The sequence below is a fragment of the Falco biarmicus genome, chromosome 5 (assembly GCF_023638135.1).
Source record: "Falco biarmicus isolate bFalBia1 chromosome 5, bFalBia1.pri, whole genome shotgun sequence".
Lineage (NCBI taxonomy): Eukaryota > Metazoa > Chordata > Aves > Falconiformes > Falconidae > Falco > Falco biarmicus.
The window spans coordinates 85,858,149-85,880,663 of record NC_079292.1 but is presented as its reverse complement, the minus strand read 5'-3'; the positions used below and the strand labels follow the sequence as shown (position 1 = coordinate 85,880,663).

General features: G+C 47.8%; 3 protein-coding genes and 1 long non-coding RNA gene across 4 annotated transcripts; 2 read left to right on the top strand and 2 right to left on the bottom strand.

Moving 5' to 3' along the window:
• The first annotated feature begins 452 nt into the window (after positions 1-452).
• Positions 453-6,074, top strand: NEPRO (nucleolus and neural progenitor protein). Its single transcript, XM_056340285.1, has 9 exons — positions 453-630; positions 780-934; positions 1,708-1,784; positions 1,892-2,023; positions 2,367-2,444; positions 3,342-3,697; positions 4,417-4,487; positions 4,883-5,133; positions 5,596-6,074. The coding sequence occupies exons 1-9, from the start codon at positions 540-542 to the stop codon at positions 5,990-5,992; spliced, it is 1,608 nt and encodes a 535-aa protein (XP_056196260.1). The 5' UTR covers positions 453-539; the 3' UTR covers positions 5,993-6,074.
• A 924-nt stretch (positions 6,075-6,998) lies between these two features.
• TAF13 (TATA-box binding protein associated factor 13) lies at positions 6,999-9,446 on the bottom strand. Its single transcript, XM_056340288.1, has 4 exons — positions 9,328-9,446; positions 9,144-9,222; positions 8,527-8,624; positions 6,999-7,635 (listed from the first exon to the last, which is right to left on the bottom strand). Exons 1-4 carry the CDS (start codon positions 9,352-9,354, stop codon positions 7,465-7,467), a joined length of 375 nt encoding a protein of 124 aa, XP_056196263.1. The 5' UTR covers positions 9,355-9,446; the 3' UTR covers positions 6,999-7,464.
• Positions 9,447-9,567: 121 nt separating this feature from the next.
• On the top strand, positions 9,568-17,088 carry LOC130149953 (uncharacterized). Its single transcript, XR_008822072.1, has 3 exons — positions 9,568-9,707; positions 12,597-12,682; positions 14,941-17,088. It is a non-coding gene; the product is annotated as an uncharacterized LOC130149953 (long non-coding RNA).
• Positions 17,089-18,596: 1,508 nt separating this feature from the next.
• GTPBP8 (GTP binding protein 8 (putative)) lies at positions 18,597-22,483 on the bottom strand. Its single transcript, XM_056340286.1, has 7 exons — positions 21,924-22,483; positions 21,688-21,786; positions 21,009-21,139; positions 20,494-20,593; positions 19,945-20,063; positions 19,369-19,495; positions 18,597-18,764 (listed from the first exon to the last, which is right to left on the bottom strand). The coding sequence occupies exons 1-6, from the start codon at positions 22,443-22,445 to the stop codon at positions 19,411-19,413; spliced, it is 1,056 nt and encodes a 351-aa protein (XP_056196261.1). The 5' UTR covers positions 22,446-22,483; the 3' UTR covers positions 18,597-18,764; positions 19,369-19,410.
• Positions 22,484-22,515: the final 32 nt, after the last annotated feature.

Here is a 22,515-nt window from a genome sequence, read left to right as displayed (position 1 = left end):
TCATTTATAATATTTTGGGAACGCAGCATGTCAGAGTCAGGCTCCGGGCCTTGGCGAGATGTCTGGGCCTTGGCATCACGGGCCCGTGTGGGGGGTGCTCACTGGCACCGTGCCCCCCCGGCCGGGCGGTGCCTTCTGGGCGGCCCCGCGGCCCTTCCCCTGCCCCAGGCATCGGCCGGGCCCCCGAGCGGGGCTTTCCCGCTCACGCCCGCAGCGCTGGGGCCCTGCCGGGCTCTGCTCGCAGGCTCGGCCCTGCCGGGTGGGGGCCTGCAGCTCCCTCCCCACGGCCACAGGCGGCTGGGGAAGGCCGGGAGCTCCCCCCGGCAGCCCCGGGGTGCCCGGCACACAGCTGCACGCCCCCGCCGCCTCCCCCGGGCTCGCTGCCCGCAGGCCGAGCCCCGCAGCAGCCCGGGCCCCCCCGCCCCTGCGGGGGTGGCTCGGTCCGCTCCGCTGCCCCCCCTCCCCGGCCCGGTAACGTGGTCCCGCCCGCGCGGGGCCTCCCTCCTGCCCTGCGCAGCGCCGCCCCCGCAGCAGGGAAGATGGCGGCGCCCGAGGCGGCGTGGAACCGGCTGGATGTGCCGTGGCCCGCGAGCAGCGCGACGGTGGCCTTGGCGGCCACGCACCCTGCAGGTCCCCGCGGGGGGCCGGGCCCGGCCCGGGGGGGCTGGGGGGCGTTGTAAGGCGCTGCCGGGCGCCGAGCGGGACGTCCCGGCGGTCGGGGCGGGGGTGAGTGGGGGGGCGGCGGCGGGCGCTGAGGCGCTCCTGGCTCCCTCCCGCAGTGCGGTGGCTGCCGGTGCTGCGGCGGCGGTGCTGCATCGCCGGTAAGCGGCTGTCGGGGACCGGCCTGGCCGCCGAGGGACGCGTCCTGCGGGCCGTGCTCTACGTGTACCACAGCAGGCTGCTGCGGCACCGGCCCTTCCTGGCCCTGAAGCAGGTGAGGAGCGGTCCCGGCCAGCCACTGGCCCCTGAAGGGCCTTTGGGGTAGCGCGGGCTGCCTGGAGCGTCGTGCAAAAAGCGTTTTGGAGCAGGGGAATTTGTGTCGTCTGCAAGTCTCCTCACGATTGAGTTTAGAAGGTTCCTTGGCTCTGTGCCCACCCCCCCCCCCCCATCCCCCCCAGTGCAACTGCTGCTTCCCGGCCCTGTGGAACCGATACTCATGTCTTTTATACTGACGCTGAGACCTGAAGTAGGTACAGTTATACACTTTTGAATACACAAGGAATACAGGGATTTAATTTTCAATTAATTGTAATAATGGGAGAGGGAAGAATAATCTTAGGCACTTTCTGTTTTAAGATGAAAAGTGAAGTCCTTACCAGTTTTCCAGTAAAGGGATTGTTAGTATCTTCAAATAACTGTTTTGAAATAGGACAGGAATTGTTCTTGCTTTCTTCATTTGTTTATGTAAATTTCATTCCTGAAAGCCAACACCAAAAGCTGTTGTATACAGCAGGGGAAACCATGCAGCACCATTTAACAATGGCCTACTCCAGCCCATCATTTAATTCCATATTCACTGTAGTGTGTTAAAGGGACCTTTTCATCATAGTGCTGATATAGGAATGTATCAGAACATTCCAGCATGCAAACCTGCAATTTATGCTGTTAAACTAAGAGGAAGGTGTCATTTAGTATAGCGACAGTTCTTGGAGCAGGACGTTCCCATCTCTCAAAAATACCTGTCAAAGAACTTTTCTTTTTTTCTAGGTTGATCAATGCTTGAAGCGGCTGTGGAAAATGAGCTTGGTGGGCTGCATTGAAACTCTGGCAGAACTGATTCCCAAGTAAGTGTTGTAATCCTGTATGTTATACTATCCATTTACTCAGCCTGCAGAGCTACAGAGGGGGAATGCTAGATCATAACCATCTCCTCATCCCTGTATCAACACAGGAAAAATAAATCCCAAGCCCAGGCGGACTGCTTAGTTCCTAGTCAGCCTATGCTGGAAACTGTGGCTCTGAAGGTATTGGGAGGTTGCAAGCTCGTACTACGTCTACTGGACTGTTGCTGTAAAGCTTTTCTGTATCCTTTTTTCACCAAGGAAACATTCTTACAGTTCACCAGCAGCACCGCGTGAGACCATAACCAGGTTTGCTGTAGGCCCTGTATTGCTGACAGACTCAACTGTGTAATTCAATGTGCAACTTGAAGTTTCTTTGATAGCCAGACATCTTATTTTCAAGTTATTACGTAGGAACCTCAGGCTGTTGGCAGGCTGCTGTTCTGGCCCTGAGCAATCCAAAGTCTGGATACTCATCTCCCAAATTATCCAGGATGTTGCCTTGTGAATTGCCTTTAGTTGGTATGTTCAGCAAGTCTCATTACATGCTGTTTATTTTTTATCCTTAACTGGTGTAATCTTCAGCTTGTCCGTTAAACATCTCTGCTCAGAAGAATTCATACTTTTGAACACTGTGGCTTCGGGGTTGTTGAGCCGGCTATGGTTTGTGTATTTTAAAGTCTTGTCTTGTTTGTTGTCTGTTTCAATGTGCCTGTCAGGGAGAAGGGCTTATAATTAGGCCTTGCTGCTGAGTGAGCTTTATTCATTTGGGAGGAGGAGGGGGATCCCTCCATCCTTTTGGACTTGATTCTAGCACCTGAAGAGATGTGAAAGTGGAGAGAGACTTCTTATGTACTGTTATGGAAGGCTTTCTTCTTGGTTCATAGCTAACTTTAGCACTAATAAAATTGCCGTGTTAATGCCAGCGTGCCACAAACACTTAACATCTGGTACTTTTTGCAGCAAGTCCTGCCTCACGCTGAAATGAGAAGGCTGTGATAAAGTTGTTTTATAATACTGCTGAGTTTACCAGGGAAATCAGTGTCTTGTCTCACAGTACGAGAAAGTAACCACTGTCTGCAGTTGAGGGAGTAACAGCGTTGCATGGAAGAACTTAGTAAAATATTCTTTGGCACAAGAAATTTTTCTCCCCGGTAAGCGTAGAGCTTAATACTTAAGATTGTATGATGTATGATAGTGCCATTATCCTGAGTTGGTGCAGGGTGGTTTTAGGGGAAGACCTCATGTCAAATGATTTGGATGTGACCTGAGAACCTGATGAGTCCCAGGTGTGGCACTGAGCAAAGCTCTAGGGAAGCAGAGGGGCTGCTGACCAGGGATTTACTAGCCAAGTCACTGCTACGTTCTGATCTTGAACAGTTCTTTAAAGCTCAAACTAATATTAAGGAAGGCATGGTGGTGGAGTATAAGAAGACAATCTTGTATTGAGAAGGAATAGAGAAAGGGCAGCTTGGAATCCCTTCTGTTTGAAGGTAGCTGTTTAGAGAGCGCAAGGTTTTGCTAGAGGAGACTCCACACCTTTCTGTTTTGTCTCTTCAGGATTCAGTACAGGTGTGTATTGCAGAGTCTCATGTCCTTGTACAGCATATTGTCGACATCGCTTCATCTGGTATCTGAGACCCAACAGATGCCTTATATCAAGGGCTTTACCTTCCCTTCTGATATCAGTAACTTCCTTGGAGTTAACATTTCTTCTGAGGTGAAAAAGCAAAAGGTTAGAATGCTTACAACAAAAAAACCTACCAGCTGGGTGAAGAAGCTCTTCCCAACAATGCCAGTGGCAGAGGTTGGGAAAAAGAGAAATTTTGCGACCTGCACGAGTACCGTGAGAAACTCTACCATCCCATGCCCTGCGGACATCGGAGAGCCAGTTCTGGTGACCAGAGCCAGCAGAGGTAAAGCCTTGTGCCACAGTGCTACTGGTTTCTGACATCTCAGAGACCAACTGCAACTTCTGTCCAACAGAGCCCAGCACTTCTACTACCTACAGAGTGCGGTTCTAGTACAAACTCCCCTCTTCTGTCCTTGGAAGAGGGAGAGACTGTTGCGTGTACGCTTTATAAAGCTGTGGATAATGCCAGTATTGTGACATTTTGGGGTTTATGGTTTTTTTTTAAACATGATACAGCCTGGAGAGAAGCAGATGCTAAATGCAGTATGCAGGTCCTGTAAACAGTTATTTCTGTTTTCCTGCTTCTGGATAGACGGGGCCCAAGGATAGTGAGAGAAGCTAAGTGCGCTGTCTGCAGCCCATACAAGAGTAGATAAGGGTGTAAGTACAGGATGTGAGTATCCTGTGCTTGCTTGTTCTGGGCCATGTCCAAGTTTTCCCCTGCAGTCAGGGCTATGGCCAGTGACTGCAGGCATCCAGGTGTTTGTGTGAAGCTTTTGCCCGTGAAGTTTTCCTTTGGAGCCATCTGTAAATCTTTGCATCCCCTTCATCCCTCGCCAGCTGCCATGTGAGATGAGTGTAGTCCCCTTGAGTTTGCCTGGAAACGCTGAGTACAGGTGTGAGCCTGCTGAGAGCTCAGCAGGGCAAATCACTGTGGTGTCTCTGTGCAAAGACTTGAAACTGCTTTTACTTCTTAATGGGAACTCTCCTCTCTCTTTATAGGGAAGCACCTGGGGTTTGATGTGAAGAGCTTACTTAGACCATCCAGACCTCCAGCGCAAGAGGTTTCTATGGTACTGCTTTACACATGGGGGTTTTTTAACTTCAAAGACTCTCACTCAAAACATGATACTCCTGATTGAAAATGTCCCCTTTCCATGCCTTATTTTTTGCTTGTCTTAACAACCCAAGTTAGTGTGGAAGCTTTGTACTGAAAATCACTACTAATTTCTGGAATTTGTGGTATGTCAAGTAAAATCACCAGACAGCAAGTCAGTAGGAGACAGGAACACAAATTTCTATGTGCCTCGTTTTTGTATTCCACAAAACAAGACTGCTCTTCCACTTTCTTCTTAGGGAATAAGGAATGTTCTCATAAAAACCTTGGTGCTCTGCTCCTCTCCAGCAGAGAGGATCAGGCAGGCCATGGTTTTAAAAGACTAATTATTTCTGTTACTCTTTGTTTCAGGGTATAAACATTGCATCGACACCTTTTAAAGCAAAGTCGGCATCACTTTCCTCTCGTATAGCAAAATTGCAGCACACTGGATCTCTTGTACAAATGGTCCAAGCAGCTGCATCGTTTGGGGAGCTGTCAGAGGCACTCAGAAAAGCTATTCAGTGGTGCAAAGGCAACAAATTCAAACCAGAAACTTACTTTCTGCGTAACAAGTTGTTGAAAAGCAACCGGCTGCACCACGTGGAGGCTCAAGGATACAGGTAATTTTGCATGCGTGTGGTGTTTATGGTCTGACACTTTATGTTTTAATACTGTGTACTTTGCTACAGTGTAGAGAAATGCAGTGGTATAACCCATTCGTTTTAAACTCTAACAGGATCACTAGTTTAGGTTACTAGATGCTCTGACATGGACATTCTGTTTAACTTTGGTCATTTGTGGAAGGATTTAAAAGGCTAACAAATGTGCAAATACTTAAGAGGGAGGATGAAAATGCAATTTAAATCATGTGCATGTTTAATCGTGGTGATGGTGCATAATATGATGCAAGGGGTGTTGTCTGTCTTCAGAATGCCCTGGCTACTGTGGTTCGAGGTGCTGTTATCTCACTGGTATGACAAGGGAAATGGTTGAGAAGGCTAATAACCAAATCTCTCCAAACCCCAAATGAAATTAACACATTAGCAGCTGATAATTGTTTTGTGCACCTTCCTCCCCTTAAGCTTGAAGAAAAAACTGTGCTGTGTCAAGACATCTGTCCGTAAATGTCTCCTATATGGGTCACAAAACGCACGCTGGCCAAAGCAGTACCGCAGGGCATGGTTCTGTCAAAGGAGGCTCAAATCATCTGTGTGCCTGAAGAGGACTTCGAAAACTGTTTGGCAAAAACCTTCTGAGTTTTCTGGAGTCTGTAAGAGCAGTGCATCACCCATCCTCCCAGCTTACCAGGATGGACCTCTGACTCAGGAAGGCTGTTCCAATGCTGATACAGGCTCTGTCAAACTAAGCACAGCAGGGACCCCTAAGCAGCTGCTTCTGGAAAGAAGCCTAGGCCCTGTGTGGAAAGAAGCTACTGAGAACATGGATATTGATTCTATTTTTGCAGCGATGGGTGTCTGACCCTGGACTTGCAAGGAAGAGAGGGGTCAAGTAATTCCATTTTTTTATATTTTTTTTTAAAATAAAACCCTCAGAACCCTAATGGTGTCTTGGTAACTTGCATCCCGAGTTCTGCTAAGAAAGTAGAAACTATTTTATGGTTTTTTTTGTAAAACAGCTTTTTATTTTTTTTAATGGAAGGGGTGTTTCAAAGAGCTGTGTAGTCTTCATCCTTTTGGCTAGCCTTGTCGAGGAGCTGTGACATTGAGTTACCCTTACTTAGTGTTCCTTCTCTGTTGCTTAACCATGTTAAGCTGTCAGATCCACCATGCAAATAGTTACTGTCCTGTGGCAGATGGCTGCAGCTGTTCACTTACTGCTGCTTAGGACAAAAGACTTCCTGCCACTTTTCCAAGGAAGCAGTCTTACACCCTTCCTTCTGTGCTGCTTGTATAGGGGACAGCGTTGACTTGCAATATTAGCACTGTTCGGCGTTTATTTTCCTGAAATGAGGATTTAACTGAACCTGCTGCCTCTGAGCTGCTCCAGAAATAGGGGAAAGCACAGCTGTGACCTGCAACAGTAAACTCCTGACTGGTGAACATGTTTCTCGCTGTCCTGAAATATTAAGTGCAGTTCTGCCTGCTTGGTAATGCAAGGCACAGCTGCTCCAACATGTATTAATGAAATAATGTTAAAACAAGCCATGGGGTTGCTGCTTTACACCAGGCTCTAAGTAAGTCCTAAGATCACCAGATAAGAAAAAAATTCTTCATGCTGAGACAATGTGAGTCTGCTTTATTGTAGAGCACCTGCCTTACAGGACTAAGGAAAGGCTGTAAGTTCAAGTAAACCTGGAATAGGTTACCTTCAATTTACTAGGCTTAACAGTGGTAGAAAACAAAACACTTTTGCCCCCTAGGCCAGAAGGAAAAATATAACCTTCCTAACCCATTAAGTGCCAAACCCCCTGTATTATGCACATTGTGTGAATTACCATTGTAGGTTTAGTTAGGAGGAATAGGCACAAACTTAAAATGTTTTATTCAAAGAACACATACACAAAGAGAAGAACTTCTATAATAGTCTTCAAGCCTGAACTATGCCCCATTAACCAAGATCCATTTTCTAGGTTTCCTGTCACAGGAACACCTAGTGGTAACTCAAAACAGCTATAGAGAATCACTAGCCAGTAGCCCTCTAGATACCCGACCCAACACAGTCTTACTTCAGACTGTTTTGTAACATCTTACAAGAATTTACTTAGAGGTCTTTTCCCATTCCATAAAATGGTATAAAATTACCTAAGTATACCACATAAAATCAACAGCATTCAGCTGCTTGAAGACTTCTCAGAAAAGACTCAAAGTGAGGGCAGCCATCCCAGCAGTGACCTCCATCCTGAACAACCCCTCCAAACAATAAACAACATACAATGTTCCTTTTGGGCAGCAGGTGCTCAAGTAATGCCCCAGTGCAGCTCGTGCACAGAATCAAGATCCATAGTTCGCTTCATCAAAGGCCTTTCTGGCTCGTTTCAGTTCTTCGTTCATAGTTAGGAGGTCTTTAACTCTGGCAAACTTCCGTGGATCCTTGCGTATTAGAAAGACAATGTCCTCAACCTGTACACGACCCTGCCGCCCAATTGACATGGCCTTGTGTGTCTGTGGGAGGAAAAGAGGAAAGTCAGCAGGGTCCCTTTGCCCCTTAAATTTTTTTTAAGCTCTCCGTACCACTTCATTTTCAGTCATTTTATAATCAAAAAGTAAGCAACTGCAGGATCTGGGCACCATTATCCTACTCACAGGAGAGCTCCCCAGTAAACCATGGACTTGGGGCCGCTCTGCTGTCCCCAGCTACCTGTCACACCCAGCACACACCACTATACACACGTAACCATAATGGCATCACAACTAAAGCCAGATCACATGTAGGACACCCAGCCTGCAGAGCGCTCGGAGACAAACAGCATCAGGCAGAACTTGGAAGCAATGTGAGGTAACTATATCACAGGACAGTTGAGGGCATTTTGATGAGGAAAGGCAAGGCCAGCCTTTCAAAGAAAAGGGATCCACGAAGAGTAGGAATAACTTTTTTTTTTTTAAAAAAAACCAAAACAAACTTTCACACAGTATCCAAATATCTGGAAGAGTGATGGCTTCAGGCATTTCTTTTATAGTGCACAGCTACATTCCCATCCATGTAAAGACACCGGGAGAATACAGAAAGCTGCCAGACTCAGAGCTGAGCCTCGTCTTTTGTCAGCTGCACTCAGAGCGATGCTGCAGTGCACCCCAACGTCAGCTGTGTGTTCCTCCCCTTACAGTACTGATCTAGCTGCTCCTTAAGGACTTCAGACACTTCTAAATGCACACGGAGCAAGATGGATGAATTTTGCCTTAATCTTGGAAGAGCAAAGTTTACGTGTGGCTTTTTCTGACTAGCATCAGAGTTTTGGGCCTGGAATAACGCAGTATTTGAGCTGGAAGTATTAACCTTCTAAGATTAAAGTTTTGGTGAGGATGTGTTGACCATGCTGTCTACAGCCGACTTACCATTTCTGTGATAAACTCTATCACCAGGTCCTCAAGAATATCCACTGATTCTGTGTAAGGGTTCTGGTCATCCCCGAATCCATACATCATGCATCTTACTGCAGAAAGAAACAACGTGAGGCTTCTTTCATCCATTCAGCGCCATCAGCAGCACACATCTAGATAGAGCTCACCAGCAGCACATCCATGCACCGGGATGGCACGTTTGTTTTTTTTTTTTTTTGCTGGGCTGGACAATTCTTGAGCAAACATGCAGGAAATAAGCAGGCAGACAGAAGCCAACAGAAGCCCAGTGCTGTGCGTACAGAAGAGCGTGCCTGATGACAGACTCTTTAAATACATATTTAGCCTACCGCCGACTGACCGTGCAACTCACCGTTGGCACAGTTAGGTTCAGAGGATGCATTAGCGATATTTTTTAGGGGGATCTACGCAACAGCTTGCTGTGCTTTCAGCCAGAGCGCAGGGTGCAAGCTGCCGTTTGGCTATGGAAACCGGAGTTCGGGCACTCCGTAGCCACCACGACGGTTTCAGCCGTGTTTGGGGAAGGGACATGGTCCCTAAAAGCCGCGGCGGGTGACCGCCAGGGCAGGGCGTCCTGGCCCGGCTCCACTCACGTTCTTTGGAGAACAGCCTCTTCCTCTTGCCTTGCCCGCCGTCCAGGCCCCCGCCGGCCTCCTCCGCGTCTTCTTCGAACTAGACGGGGCACAGCGGAGGAGAGGCCGCGTCAGCGCCCAGGGCGGCGGGGGGACCCCGACCCCGACCCCAGCGGGAAGCGCTGCCCCCCCGTCCCCCACTCACCGGCGCGTCCTCCTCCTCGTCCGCCATGGCCACACCTGCTGCCGGGGCGGCGCTTCCGCTTCCGCTGCCCGCAGCCGGCGGGGGCTGCGCCTGGCGGGGCTCGGGCGGTGCCGGGGCCCGTGCTGTCGGCCTTGCCCGGCTGCGGCTGCGTTATCGGCTGCGCCGGTGGCTGCGCGCCGGGCGGGCTGTGGGCGCCGGCTGAGGCGCTGCCGCCCGCCGGTACCGCTCGCTCTCCGAGGGTGCCGGAGCGGCCGGGTTTCTCTGGGGAGGCGGCTGCTCCGCCGGCGAGAAGGTGCTGCGGGCCCCGGGAGCGCGGCCGTTGGGGGACCGAACCGGCCGCAATTGTTACGTGGGAGGCCGCGTTCTTTCTAGCTGCTTTGGTATCTGGAGCATTTTAATACAGCGCGTTTTCTTCAGGGGCAAAATAAAAAATTGGGCAGTGCAACGCTTTGTAGGTGCAGACCTTGGGTTTTGCTTCAGCTCCCTGCCTGCGGTAGCTGCCCGTGTGACCGCCTGCAGCCCGGACGAGCGCTCGCTGCCCTCGCCGGGGGGGCGGGTTGGTGCTGCCCTGGGCGGAGGGGGGTGGGTGCACGGAAGGAACACGGCGGAGGGCTGGCGAGTGCCCCGCTGCCAGGCTGGGGGGCTGCCCCCGTCCGCCCAGCCCCTGCCGGTGTCGGGGCGCCGGGGGAAGCTGGCCCAACCCCACGGCTTGGGGCTGGGTTATACAGGCACCTGCCTTGGCCCAGAAGCAGGTAGGAAAGGGGCAGTTCAGGGACCGCAAGAAGAAGGCAGCGTATGGATTGTTTACCTTGCATCGTTCACTGTTGCTCGTAACTGTATAAATAACTGTAAAGCAAATAGCTTTGCAGATGGGTGTGCTCTAGCCTGTAAAATTCTGTTACTGTGGAAGCAGGGATGCTACGAGCCTTTTCTCCCTGTAATTTCTTTTTTAATTTTCCAAAACCAAACGTTGTAATTCTTCACATTGAAGCTGTGCTGCAAAGGAGTTACTCTGAGATGGATTTGGTGACCCTCCCCGAATCTGTATATGATGCTCTTTATTAGGTTGTCAGATCAGGATAATGAGGTTTGAAAAGGGACCTCGGGAGGTGTCTACTCTGTTCCCCTGCTGGAAAAGAGGATCAGCCATGAAGTCAGAAAGGTTGTCTTCTCCCAGTCAAGTCTCTGGCCTGTGCGGTTGCCAGGGGCTCTTCCATCGCTTCAGCAAGACTTGCACTTGCCCTTGTTGAATTTCGTAAGGTTGCTGTCAGCCCTTGCCCCAGCTCTCCCAAGTCCCTCTCAACGGCAGCCCTGCCCTCGAGTGTGTCGGCTGCTTTCCCCAGCTTGGTGCCATATGACCGTTTGGTAGGAATGCACCTCCTCCAGATGACTTGTAAAAATGTTAAACTGGACACATCCCAAGGTAGACCCTTATAGTGTCCCACTTCTAACTGCCATGCAGATGGAGTATGACCCACTGACTTCTGCCCTCTGAGCCCAATTATCCAACTAGTTTTTACTGATCTAGTTGTGCACATGTCCAGACTACAATGTCCTAATCTGAATAAAATATTGCAGGAGATAATGTAGAAAGACTTGATAAATCTGGGGTATATGACATCTGCTATTCTCTCCTCATACAAAAATCTGGTCATTTTGTCATAGAAAGCAGTTGGGTTGGTCAGGCATGATTTACCCTTGATAAATTCATGCAGTCTCCAAATCCATTCTCCTTCGTGTGCCCAGAAATATGTTCCAAGGTAACTCACTCCATGATATCCCAGGGACAGAGGTGAGGCTGGCTGAATCTGCAGTTCCCTGAATTGTTCTTTTGACATCTTTGAAGATGGGTGCAACATTTGCTTTCTTCCAGTCATCAGGGATCTCCGCCTTGCAAGGACGTCGCCCAGCTCTCTCGGCACCCTCAGATGTAGCCTGTCAGTTCACATGAACTTGTACGGGTCCAGCTTGCTCAAGTAATCCCTAGCCTGATCCTTGTCCACTGGCAGCTCTGCTCTTGAATCCTTTTAGATTTTCCAAAGGCCTGGGAGACCTTTTTGGTAAAGACAAGCAGAGGATTAGGACATATGACCCACCTGCTTTAGCAACAGGACTGTATTTCCCTTGTTCGGCTTTTTACTACCAGTGTAACTGCGGAAGTTCTGGTTGCTTTTCATGTCCTTCACAAGTCACAGCTGCAGCTGAGTTCTGGCTTGCCTCACACCATCTCTGCACACCTGGGGAAAGCTTCTAAAGTCCTCTTTTGCAGCCTGTCCTTGTTTTCACCTCTTACATGCTGCCTTTTTATGTTGGAGCTCCATCATGGGTTCCCAGTGCAGCCAGTTATCTCCTGGTATGCCTGCTTGTCTGAGTATGAGGATGGCTCGTTCTTGTGCTTGGAAGATGCTCTCATTGAAGACTGCCAACTGTCAAGCTCTCTTGTCCTTCAGAGCTGCATCCCATGGGATCCCATGTGGTTGTTCCCTGAATGAGCTGAGGTCCAGGATCTGCTACTCTTTCATCGCTCTCCTCAGGATCCTCAAGTCCACTATTGCATTGCTGCTGCAGCCAAGTTGATTACCATGTCCTCAGCAAGTTGTTCCTTTGTTAGTGAGTAGCAGATGCAGCTGTGTGTCACCCTGGGTGGCCCATCTAATACCTGTATCACAAAGCTATTCCTGACACCCTACAGAAATCTTGACTGCTTGTGTCTCATCCTGTTGCCCTTCCAGCAAATGTCAGGGAGGTTCAAGTCGCCCGTGAGAACCTGAGTCTGATACAGAGACTTCCCAGAGTTGCTTAAAGAGGGGGGGGAAGTGTCCATCCGCTTTCCTGCCCTGGTTGGGTGGTCTGTAGCGTGCTCCCACCATGCTGTCATGCCTACTGGCCTCTCCTCTCATCCCAAAGTTTTTGAAGGAGGCACATTTATCCTTGTAACAGGTAATTCTGGAACAGCTAATGTGAGAGCAACTTCCTCTTGGACTTTGGCTGCGAGTTTGTGACTTGAAGCTGACAGTTCCTGTGTACTTGTAATACACTGAGTATTATTTGTATTCTGCAAATATGAAAAACAGCGAATGAGCTGTATCAAAGCTCAAAACCAATTTCTGACTTTCATTTTATGAAAAATAGTGGCTAGGGTGTGACATGGAAGTCAGTGGGTCTAGGTTTTTTTTGCTGGTACTAAGAAGTTGAAAGATTGCACACCACTTTGTGACAGGGTTTTATGGAAAGAGGATCTCAAATGAACTCTGGAATTTCCCTTTCAGATCATCTGTGACTTGGGAGAGAACATGTGTTTGCTGCTGCCCAGGTCTGTTCAGGATAAACTGAAGATGAAACTTCACAATATAAGGTACGATACTGGTGCAGTTACAGTACGGAGTTGCTTGTCCTGTCAGGAAAAGGCTTCCTAGAAGTAAATGTCCTTGTAATCTATGAATTCTAAACACTTAAGACTTTATAGCTTTTAGGCCATTCAAAAAGAAAAAAAAAGGTGATAATAAACTTGTGGGGTTTTTTTTTCTTTTCTGATGGCATTGGTACATGTTCTTACAACATGCTAAGGTTTTAACTATGGGCTAAGTAAATATAGGTAGAAAGGGAGAAAAGGACAGCTTGTTTTACTGCTTGCGTGTGGAACTGATTTGGCTTAGCCAAGTCAAAACACTGGGTTTTATTCGTGTTTCTGATTTTTAGCATGGTTTGGGGTAAGTTCTTCCTCCTCGCTTTATATAGTGAACACGGAACATGCATCCATGCTTGGCAAGTGATTTGAATTTGAGCACTGTGAAAGAAGAGCGTTTGCTTTCTAACATGATAAATTATTTTAGATCAATAAATTCGAGATTATGCTTTTAATAATAACCTACAGGAAAGGGAATGGACTTAGTCTTTTTTTTTTTTGGTGAAGTAACTGATGGCTCTGAGAACTGAAGTATGCTAAGGGCAAAGAGCTGGTGAGTGAAACTGCTGGCAGGTGTAAAGAGATGGAATGAGATGCTTTTGCTATGCTTGACAGTGAGGGTGGAAATCCAAAAAGAAAATATGTTCTTCATGAACTCTGGATTTAAGGAAACGTGAATGGATGTGTAGCCTTTTCACTTAAGTTTCTCCTTTTCCTAGTTCTCAGTACTTCACACATTGAAGCACAATTGACTATGACCAAACAACTTGGAAACTGCAGGTAATCCCCACAGGCGTGGCAGTTTCCCATGGCCAAAACCTGGAAACTAACTTCAATTGCGAGGCTAGAGTTCACTCTTGCATCAAAAGTAGGACTGAAATCAATGTGTGTGGTGGTAACTTCTGTGTATGCTGCTTGCTTCCTGCTGTAACCCAGTGTTCAGTGGAGGAGTCTGCACTGGAATCTAGAAGCCCTTGCTGTGACAGTCCCTCACTGTTGGGGCTAAACACAGCGCAGGATGACTTCCCCTAAGCCAAACAAGTACAATGTGACTCATAAATTCTCTTTTCCTTCTATATAATACTTGAGTCCTATCAACATCTAAATAAACTTTTTTTTTTTTTTTTTTGTGAGGTATGTTTCATACTGTTAGCGTAAACTAGGTTTAAAAAAACCCCAAACCAGAGGAGTGGCAAACAAAGGGAAATGGACACAGATTGGTTGCTTAAGTAATGCCCTTTTCAGCTAGGTTATAAAAAAACGGCCTCTGCACCATGCCATGTAACTTGAATTTGTGCTTAAGTTCCCACCTGGAGCTGCAAAGAGAACTGTGTTTCTTTGTAATTTAACATCTAAGGCTTGAACAAGATTTAGCCTCATCAGCTTGGACACCTGTTAGTGTTTCTTAACATCTTAAAGAAACTTTAACATTGATATATTTTATACTGTAAAAAAAGTTTCTTCTTATTTTTACTGCATTATTTTTAAGTTGCTTACAATACTCTTAATATTGTTGGTGAAGTTCTTTAGAGTACCAGGTCTAGAACAAATGTCTTCGTTATGCCTCAGAAGTCATGCTGGGGAACCACTAAGGACGGAAGAAAAGAAATATTTTTCTATTAGAATGGTCTTTAAAAGTTGTCCAAAACTATTTATCCCAAATTTATAAATTGGCCACCTGAACCCTGGCTGCTATGGGCCAAAGCTGCCAGCAGTACCTTCTGACAGTGTGCAAACTGCCATCGAGTGTGGCTTATTTTACAGATCTACCTGCCAAACCTTCCCTGAGGTTTGTGAGTATTGTTCGTTATTTCATTTTTTCCATCATCAGTTTGTAGAATTTCTGAAATGTCTCTTGGAATTGAGGGCCGAGTACCAGGTTTCCCAAGCCGATTTTTTTTTGAAGAAAAAGAATCTCTAAATATCAGTGCAATGTTTTTTATCATGTTTAGCAGAAAGGCAGCTGTTGTTCTGAAGTCCTACAGAATCTATGTGGGCTTTGATTTTGTTTTGCCCTGTTCAATAATACTTCTGAATTGTGCAATAGCTTATATCCTTCATAAATTGTTGTGAGCAGTTAAGCTAGTTTTGTTGATGCCTGAGAAATACAAGTTTCTTGTGCCTTTGCCAGGTTTTGGTTTAAGAAAAAAATTTGTCTTAGAAGAAAATTTTTCCTTATCAAGAAAAATCCATCATGTCTCCAGCAGGAGGCTCGCTCTCCCAGTGTAGTAACTGCCTTGCCAAGTTCAGTTTGAACAAAGGCTTTTCTCTAGGGAGCTGAAGAGGAAGGGAAAGGTGCAGCTGAGGGGCACACACCGGAGAAACAAAAACATGCTGGAGAGTACAGCCAGAGAGAGTCTTGATGAAGCACAGATGGATCCCAAGGAATGAATTCAAAAGGAGTGAGTACGGCACCTTTCAGTGTCTGAGTCTAAATAGCCTTCCCTGGTGGAGTTAGGGCTAGACACCCCATTCTGTGCCTGCATCAGGGGCGAGGGCAACAGACCAGCAGTGCTGTATTTGTCACACACCAGCCAGTGGAGAATAACTTCTTGGGAAGCAGCATTAGCAAGAAAAGCAATGAGATTTATTCCCTGCCCCTCACTCCCCCTACTACTTCTTGGCATCGTATGTTTTTCATCATTCTCACTGGTTTTCCAAGAAAATACTGGTTTAAGTAGCTATGTCTGTGGAAGTGGTGGATTTATTGTCTTGTATAAATTTGGTAAATGTGCCACAAGGTGCACAAATGGCATTGCAGATTATTAGAATATAAAAATATGAACTACCTTCCCTGAAAAAATCTGCTTATGTTTATGTTATGTTTAACTAAACAGTTGATGGCTGCTCAATAATGACCTTATTGAGCAGAACAGTTTGCTGTGCTTATATAAAAGATGCTTAAAAGCAGACTAATTGTATCTGAAGTAGATGGAGGTCAAGCATTTCACAGGTGCTTGGACAGCGTTAGTGTTAAAATACAGCTGTGCATACTGCCTCAATGCTGTGGCCGGTTCTTAGGAGCAGATCAAATTGCAGTTACTAAACCAAATACTAAAATCACTTGTGCAGATAAGGGAGGGATGCTTAATTTACTGTTTATTGGTGGTGCCTTTAGATACCCACTGGCTGTAAATGCATCAGATGAAAACAAAAGGAAGTTACAGGACTGGTGACAGCATATTGTGGAGAGGCTGGCTTCTCATATAGAGGGCTGTAGAGGTAAGTCACACCTCTCAATTTGTTAACTAGTCATTTTTATTTTGGGATGTCATGTAAGATCAGTTTGCCTTTTCTTCTGTTCCTTTCCTCACTGCACGGCACAAATCCCACAACTTATTCCTCCCTCCTTTGCCTCTTCTGTAAATGGATTCTGGTCTTTTATTCTGTTTCCAAAACATTTAAGCAGGAGAGTGAATTAAGAAGCTGTATGTCTTCTGGGGTTTGTCCCTGCTTGCACAGAAAAAGCTAGTTTCTCCGTAATATACAGTATCATGTTATAGCTGGGATAACCAGGTACTAAAGCACTCTCCAGCAGGAGCAGGATTAGCCAGTGATACAGACTGGAAACTTAGCTGCTGCTAAAATTCTCTTTCCTCCCTAGCCAGAAACTTTGATAGTTGAGGGAGGTATCTTGCTTCTCATGGGCACTTAAGCCACCCCACTTAATGCAAAATGAATTGTCTGTATTTAACACTTGGCACTTTCTGTTCAGCATCCAAAATTTGTTTCATACTGTACTACTACATCCTAGTTCCGAGCACAGTACGGAAATAATGCTGAGCCCAAGGAGCAAGACTTGTGACAAAGAGTGAAAGAAGGCAACACTGAAACAACCTTTCAAGTGACAGTAAACGGAGCTCCTTCTGCCTTATAGCATGTTGCCTCTCTGTCTAAATGCCTCTAGAGAGGCTGAATCTGAAATGCCTACCTGCTAAAAATCCAACCCTCTGCTTTTCAAATAACTTAAGAAACTTTTTCAGGTTACTTCATTAACATTAAATAGAATTATTGACGTAGTATCTGGTCAAGGTCCCTACTAAAATGCATTCTATGCTATAGTGGCTCTAGGGGACTGTTGGAAAAAGACTGGCTTTATAGTGCCAGGGTTACTGTGACAGACTAGACCAGACACAGCAGAGGAAGACAAAGCAGAAAGTACTGCTGAAAGGCCAGAGAAGATTGCACAAGGTGAAACACTTCCATAGTAGCTAGTACTCTACACCATTTCTGTATGTAACAGGTGCAGAAGAGGCAAAGTTTTACAAGGTAATGCTGAGTGCCTGCAGTATAGTGTATGCACTACAAATGATTTAAGACATCAAAAGCATTTAAAACTGAAATGATCTCTACTGCTTCAGTATGCTGTAGGCCCACCACTGATCAATGAGTGGGGAAAAAGAAAGGGAGAGCTTTTGTGTCCCTGGCCTGAGAAAGTGCAGTTCCTCACTCCGCAACACAGCATGTTCCTTAAGAACTTGGCAAGAAAGTCTGCTGCTGTCAGACACCCGTTTACCCAAAGCATGTTCCCACGAAGGCACTGACATTTAAGTTTTAATGTTTAGGTGAAGGAGAGGACTTGATTTTATTTACTATCTTACCTGTCACAGGGGCACGGATTCTTGAGTGTAACAAACTGTGGTGTTCTTCCCTGCAGATGGCTGAGCAAAAATGCAAGAGTTATTCCAGTGTTTGAAGCACTTGCGAATGAAGATCTCTTGACCAACACAGCAGAAAACATGTGTCCAGTCCAGAGGTAAAGGTGGTTCTTCAGGATAAAACGATACCTGCTGTTTCTAGTACAGCTGTTAGAAAACATGTATGTATGACCTAGCGCCTCATGGCTTCTGCTAAGGACACCTCAAGGCAACAGTACACACACACTCAAGGATTGTGCAGTCCAATTCACAGTCTAGTGCCATTTGAAAGCACTTCTAATACATAAAATAGGCCCGATAAATCCATTTGTATTTAAGCAGTTAATAAAAGCCTTCCGAGCACTGTAAGGGGTTTTGTTCTGAAGAGAGACTAAAACACGAATTGCACTTTTTGACATATACAGGCTTATTTTCAGAAGCTCTTCAGTCAAGGTTAAGGCATTGACAAGATTGATGCTTTTGGAAGAACCCTTTTTTAAGATACTGAGAAAGTATTGTTCCTGAAGTGTTTACCTGCACCTGTTCCATCTGTCTAGATACTACTGCACTTCCCCCTAGGATCAAGCATCCCACAGGCTGGTTTGCAATTAGAGGTAAAATATTAAATCAGTTACGGGTTTGATCTCTGCTAAGATGTGGAAGCTAGAGATCTACATCTTTCTGCTGCATTCCTTATGCCCCCCACTTCTTACGTGTATGTTGAAAACAGATTCACCTCGTGTCTAGTATGAGTTACAAGAAATCCCATAATGAAAGAAAACACTAGAAATACCACCTTCTCGCCCTCAGAGTGGTTTACAAAAAAGAACTGCCCTTTCTTGAGGTTTAACACTTAATATAAGTAACTTTGAGAAGTGCATACCCACATTCATCAATGCTGACGTGACAAGACTGAGTTCTAGTTTGATGGAGGCGCGTAACAGCTTTGCTCTGAATTCTCCTGTACAACTACTGCTGTTGATGGCAGCCCTTTTGTCCGATTCTGTACCTTGTAACTGGACAGCTTCAGCTCCTTTGAAGCAGACCCAGTTGCTGTGGGGGACAGTTCTTCAGGTGCACAGTAGCAGCTCACAGAGTACGGGACATCAGTATTTTGCTTCAGCTGCCAGGGTAGAACAGATGCAGATAATGGACAGGATGTCTCATCTCTGACAATTCACCTGAGTGCAGCTGGATTAGAAGACAGATGTAGCACTGACTCATGATAAAGTGCAGAAGGAGGGCATTCCCCTAGATGTCAGTCTTTTATTCCATTTTGTTTCAAGCCAACAGTAATCAAAAAGCAGACCCCATTAAAGATATGTCCTTTCCTTCACACACCGGGAACAGGAACAGCTTGACGTGTGCAGGCAACCTGTGCTGTCATGCCGCACCTATCGAATGTGCAAAAAGTTACAAAGTAAAATACATAAGAAGTGCTACACACACCTTCACAGACAACTGGCTATTTCCACTCTAGATTGCCTTAGAGCAGGCAGGTTGCACAGGCACTAGTTTTTGGCCCGCGCTATGTAAGCTGAGAGAAGTAAACCTCTGCGTATCATTCAATTAAACTGGGCAAGTACAGTTTGCCTAATGTTAGGGCTACAGTTTTTATTCCCTAAACTAAATGTGTCTTTAGTAATGAGATTACTAGACTATTCTCGTATCCTACATAGAGCAGAGCTTAGGCATGCAGTGGTAGCTTTTTGAACATTTTGGTGGAGGGAGAGGAAATGCTGTATTAAAACTGAGCTTCTCTTTGGAGGTTCTCTTTGCTTTTTTGTCCTCAGCACAATCATGTAGGTTTTATAAAACAGTTTTATAACAACCTGGATTCATTCACAGCGCAAACTTCCTGAATTGATGGATTTATTACACAAAAAGCTTAGTGTTACAAATACTAGTTTATCCAGAAATTTATACAAGTTTATCTAAAAATGAATTCTAGTACCTCGGGCTTTTTACAACAAAACCCCAGACCTCTGGTTTTGGTACCTTTTGTTCTGGATGAGCTGAGCAGATCAGGAGCCTGTCTTTTCAGCTGGCCTCTACAGCACGCAGGTTTCCAGTAACATGGGCTACAAAGCATCTTAGCAAGTGAACCCCCGAAAACTCCAGAGAACTGTGGAAACAAAGGCATGGGTGTGCAGTGCCAGATACTGCTGTGTCTTGGAGTAATGCAAGCAAACCCAGCTACCGGCTGTATGAAATTACATTTCCCGCAGTGCAGTACAACCTTGGCAAGAGCAAGCACCACAGCTGTGTAAATCAAACGACAGCTTGCTACTGTCAACGCGAGTCCAAACAGAATGGCAAAGCCCACTAGCACGCAGCGTAGGGACTGCTGCCCCCTCGGAGAAAGGCCAAAGGAAGAAGCAGCTTTGAAACTGGAACTCCCACTCGCTTGTAGAGGAGGGGGAAAAAGGAAAGGGGTGCTTCCCCATCAGCAGCCCACCGTCCATCCTCGGGACACAGAGAAGTGCCACCTCTAGAGCAGACAGACCCGTTTCAGGTAGTTTGCCCTATCAAAATCATCACCTGAAAGGCAACGGCAACAGAGAAGAGCTTTACCTGACCAGGAATAGCTGAGGAAAGCATCCCTGAGTTTTCTCCTTTACAAACTCCTGGATTTCCAGTACATTCTTTAACAACAGTCCTCTGGAAGCACGGTCAATTTTTGTTAACACCATCTGCATGGATCCAGAAAGGGAGGATTAAAAGAGGAAAAGGAGATTATTTGGTTGCTAGTCTGGAACATCTCTAAGAGTCTGAGCCATCTTGCAAGGCAAGCTGAAAGCTCTGGGTTGTATCTAGGGGGGAAAAAATGGTATAATGCAGTTCCCTGGAACAGTTCTATAGTCTGCATAAGGAGTGGACCTTCTCAAGCTTAAGCTGAGCACTGAGAAAAAAAAAATTGTCCACTTAATAAATCAAGCAAAAAATCCTTTAAATCCCACTTGCCGCCCTCAACATATTTTAGCCCTGTTTTATTAGCAGTAAGGGGTGTGTGTGTGGTTTTTTTACTTAGGTAGGACACCTTGCATAAGCTCTGGTAGCGGGTACACACTTTTACAGATTATCTGTAGTTTATAACCAACACGAGAACAAAGCATTACCTACCACATAAGGAATCCCAAACTCTTCCAGCATCTCTACAGCAATATGATCTTTTTTCTGGAGTCCTACTACACCATCAACTAATAGAAAAGTCCTCTTCAGGCTGCCAGAAATACAAGCAACAGTAATAACCACCATTTTTTTCATGCCTGCTCTGCTACTTCCAAATTCATAACCAAGAATAAGTCACATGGGATCCAGGGATAGGAAGAGCCAAGAAGAGCCATGCATGCGAGCTGAGGGTCAGCATGGAACAAGTAACATGGGATCCGGGGAGGGGAAGAGCCAAGAAAAGCCATGCAAGGAAACGGAGGGTCAGCATGGAGCAGCACCTCGATGTTTGCTGCTGGTTTGATCTCTCTAGGCACGAACGAGGTTCCCAGTGAAATGACATGTGAACTAATCGATACTACCACTGGAAGTAGCTACCCCTTCTGCATTTTTTCACCGAATTACATGACGTTGTATACAGGCATCTGGCTTCCATTGCTCTGTGAAGGTACAGGTAAGTCCCTTACTTGTGCCGCTCCTGCAGATAGGCCTCCACCATCTCCACAAAGTCTTGCGGGGCACGGTAGCCGTATCCTGGCATATCCACCACAGTAAAGTACTTCCCTACTTTGAAGAAATTCATCTTCTTGGTATGGCCCTAGGGAGAGGATTTAGGTAAGATGAAGGAAGGGGGTGCTTTTAAAAAGGTGGTTTGAGGAGTGGACTAGGGGCTGCCCTGCAAAACAGCTCTGTACTGTACCCCACCTGCGCAGGGAAGGCTGCAGAAATGTCTCTGTTGCTTTAAGCTGCCCAGTCTCTCATCCTTGGAGCGATCCTGTGCGGCTCTAGCCTTAAAACAGACTAAAAACCTTCATGGGTCACTGCGCTCGGCTCTTCCCCAAAGGGCTTTATGGCACATCTGCCCAGGTGCAGCCCTTCTGTCTGGTGCCCGTGCTGGCCCTGGGCAAGGAGCAGCTGGGGCTCCTGCCACCTTTCCTTCGCTGGTGCACGGCCTGCGCCAGCTCCGAGCTGCTGGCTGCTGTGGCTGGCACCTTCTGACGGACTCTTCAAGTTACTGAGAAATTGATCCCCCCTGTCCTCAGCCCTGCTCTGCGGTTGGCACTGGCCTCTGACCGTGCAGGAGGTGGGCTGCGAACGGGGCTTACCGGCAGGCGCGCTGCGAACGGGGCTGAGAACGGGGCTTACCGGAGTTTTTGACACTCTGACCTCCACCTCAGGGGCCAGAGAGAACAAGGCTCGGATTAAAGACGACTTGCCCACGTTGCTGCGGCCGATGAAGCACACCTGCAGCGGGGAGGCACAGAGCATTTCCACACCTGCCCAGCGCCCCGCACCCACGCCGGGCAGGGGCACCTGGGCCTTGGTCAGCCTTTGGGGACGGCGCCGGGGGACAGCGCCGTGCGGCCCCGCGGGTCCCTCACCTCGGGCGGCCCGGGCGGCGGGGCATGGCCCATGCGGACGGCCGAGCTCACGTACTCGATGGCGTGGCCGTGGCCGGGCCTGAAGAGCAGCTCGGCGCGCTGCAGGGCGGCCAGGCCGGGCTGGAAGAGGCGGAACCGCTCCGTGTCGGCGCCGGGCGCCAGGTACCGCTCCAGCTTCTGCAGCGGGAACACGACGCCGGCGCGGCGGCTCGGCTCCAGCCGCAGCACCTGGGACAGGGCGGCCAGCGCCGGCGGGCCCCGCGCCGCCACCCCGCCCGGCAGCAGCATCCCGGCGCGGCGCGGCCCGGAAGGCGGCGGGGCCCGGCCCCGGAAGGCGGCGGGCAGCGGGGCGGAGCGGGGCGCGGGGCGGCCCCGGAGGGCGGTGAACGGGGCGGAGCGGGGCCCGGGTGCGGCCGAGCCTGGGCCTGGTGCGGGTGGCTGCGCCCTGCCCGGGAGCCCCCGCACCGCCCCCGCGAGCAGCCGGGCTCCCCGGGCTGGGCTCCGCGCTTTGCTCTGGCTCATGCCGGCCCTGGGCAGACCCGAGCCGGGCACCGGACGGCGCTTTGCTCTGGCTCATGCCGGCCCTGGGCAG

Excerpts from the sequence above, each read along its gene's own strand:
- NEPRO (XM_056340285.1), top strand. The coding sequence starts at position 540 with ATGGCGGCGCCCGAGGCGGCGTGGAACCGGCTGGATGTGCCGTGGCCC. Across the intron at positions 1,785-1,891 it reads CTGGCAGAACTGATTCCCAA|GAAAAATAAATCCCAAGCCC; the intron begins GTAAGTGTTGTA and ends GTATCAACACAG. Across the intron at positions 2,445-3,341 it reads GGGTTGTTGAGCCGGCTATG|GATTCAGTACAGGTGTGTAT; the intron begins GTTTGTGTATTT and ends TTGTCTCTTCAG.
- TAF13 (XM_056340288.1), bottom strand. The coding sequence starts at position 9,354 with ATGGCGGACGAGGAGGAGGACGCGCCG. Across the intron at positions 9,223-9,327 it reads ACGAGGAGGAGGACGCGCCG|TTCGAAGAAGACGCGGAGGA; the intron begins GTGAGTGGGGGA and ends TGCCCCGTCTAG. Across the intron at positions 7,636-8,526 it reads TAGAGTTTATCACAGAAATG|ACACACAAGGCCATGTCAAT; the intron begins GTAAGTCGGCTG and ends TTCCTCCCACAG.
- GTPBP8 (XM_056340286.1), bottom strand. The coding sequence starts at position 22,445 with ATGAGCCAGAGCAAAGCGCGGAGCCCAGCCCGGGGAGCCCGGCTGCTC. Across the intron at positions 21,140-21,687 it reads TCAGAGTGTCAAAAACTCCG|GGCCATACCAAGAAGATGAA; the intron begins GTAAGCCCCGTT and ends TCCTCTCCCTAG. Across the intron at positions 20,064-20,493 it reads AGTTTGGGATTCCTTATGTG|ATGGTGTTAACAAAAATTGA; the intron begins GTAGGTAATGCT and ends GGATCCATGCAG.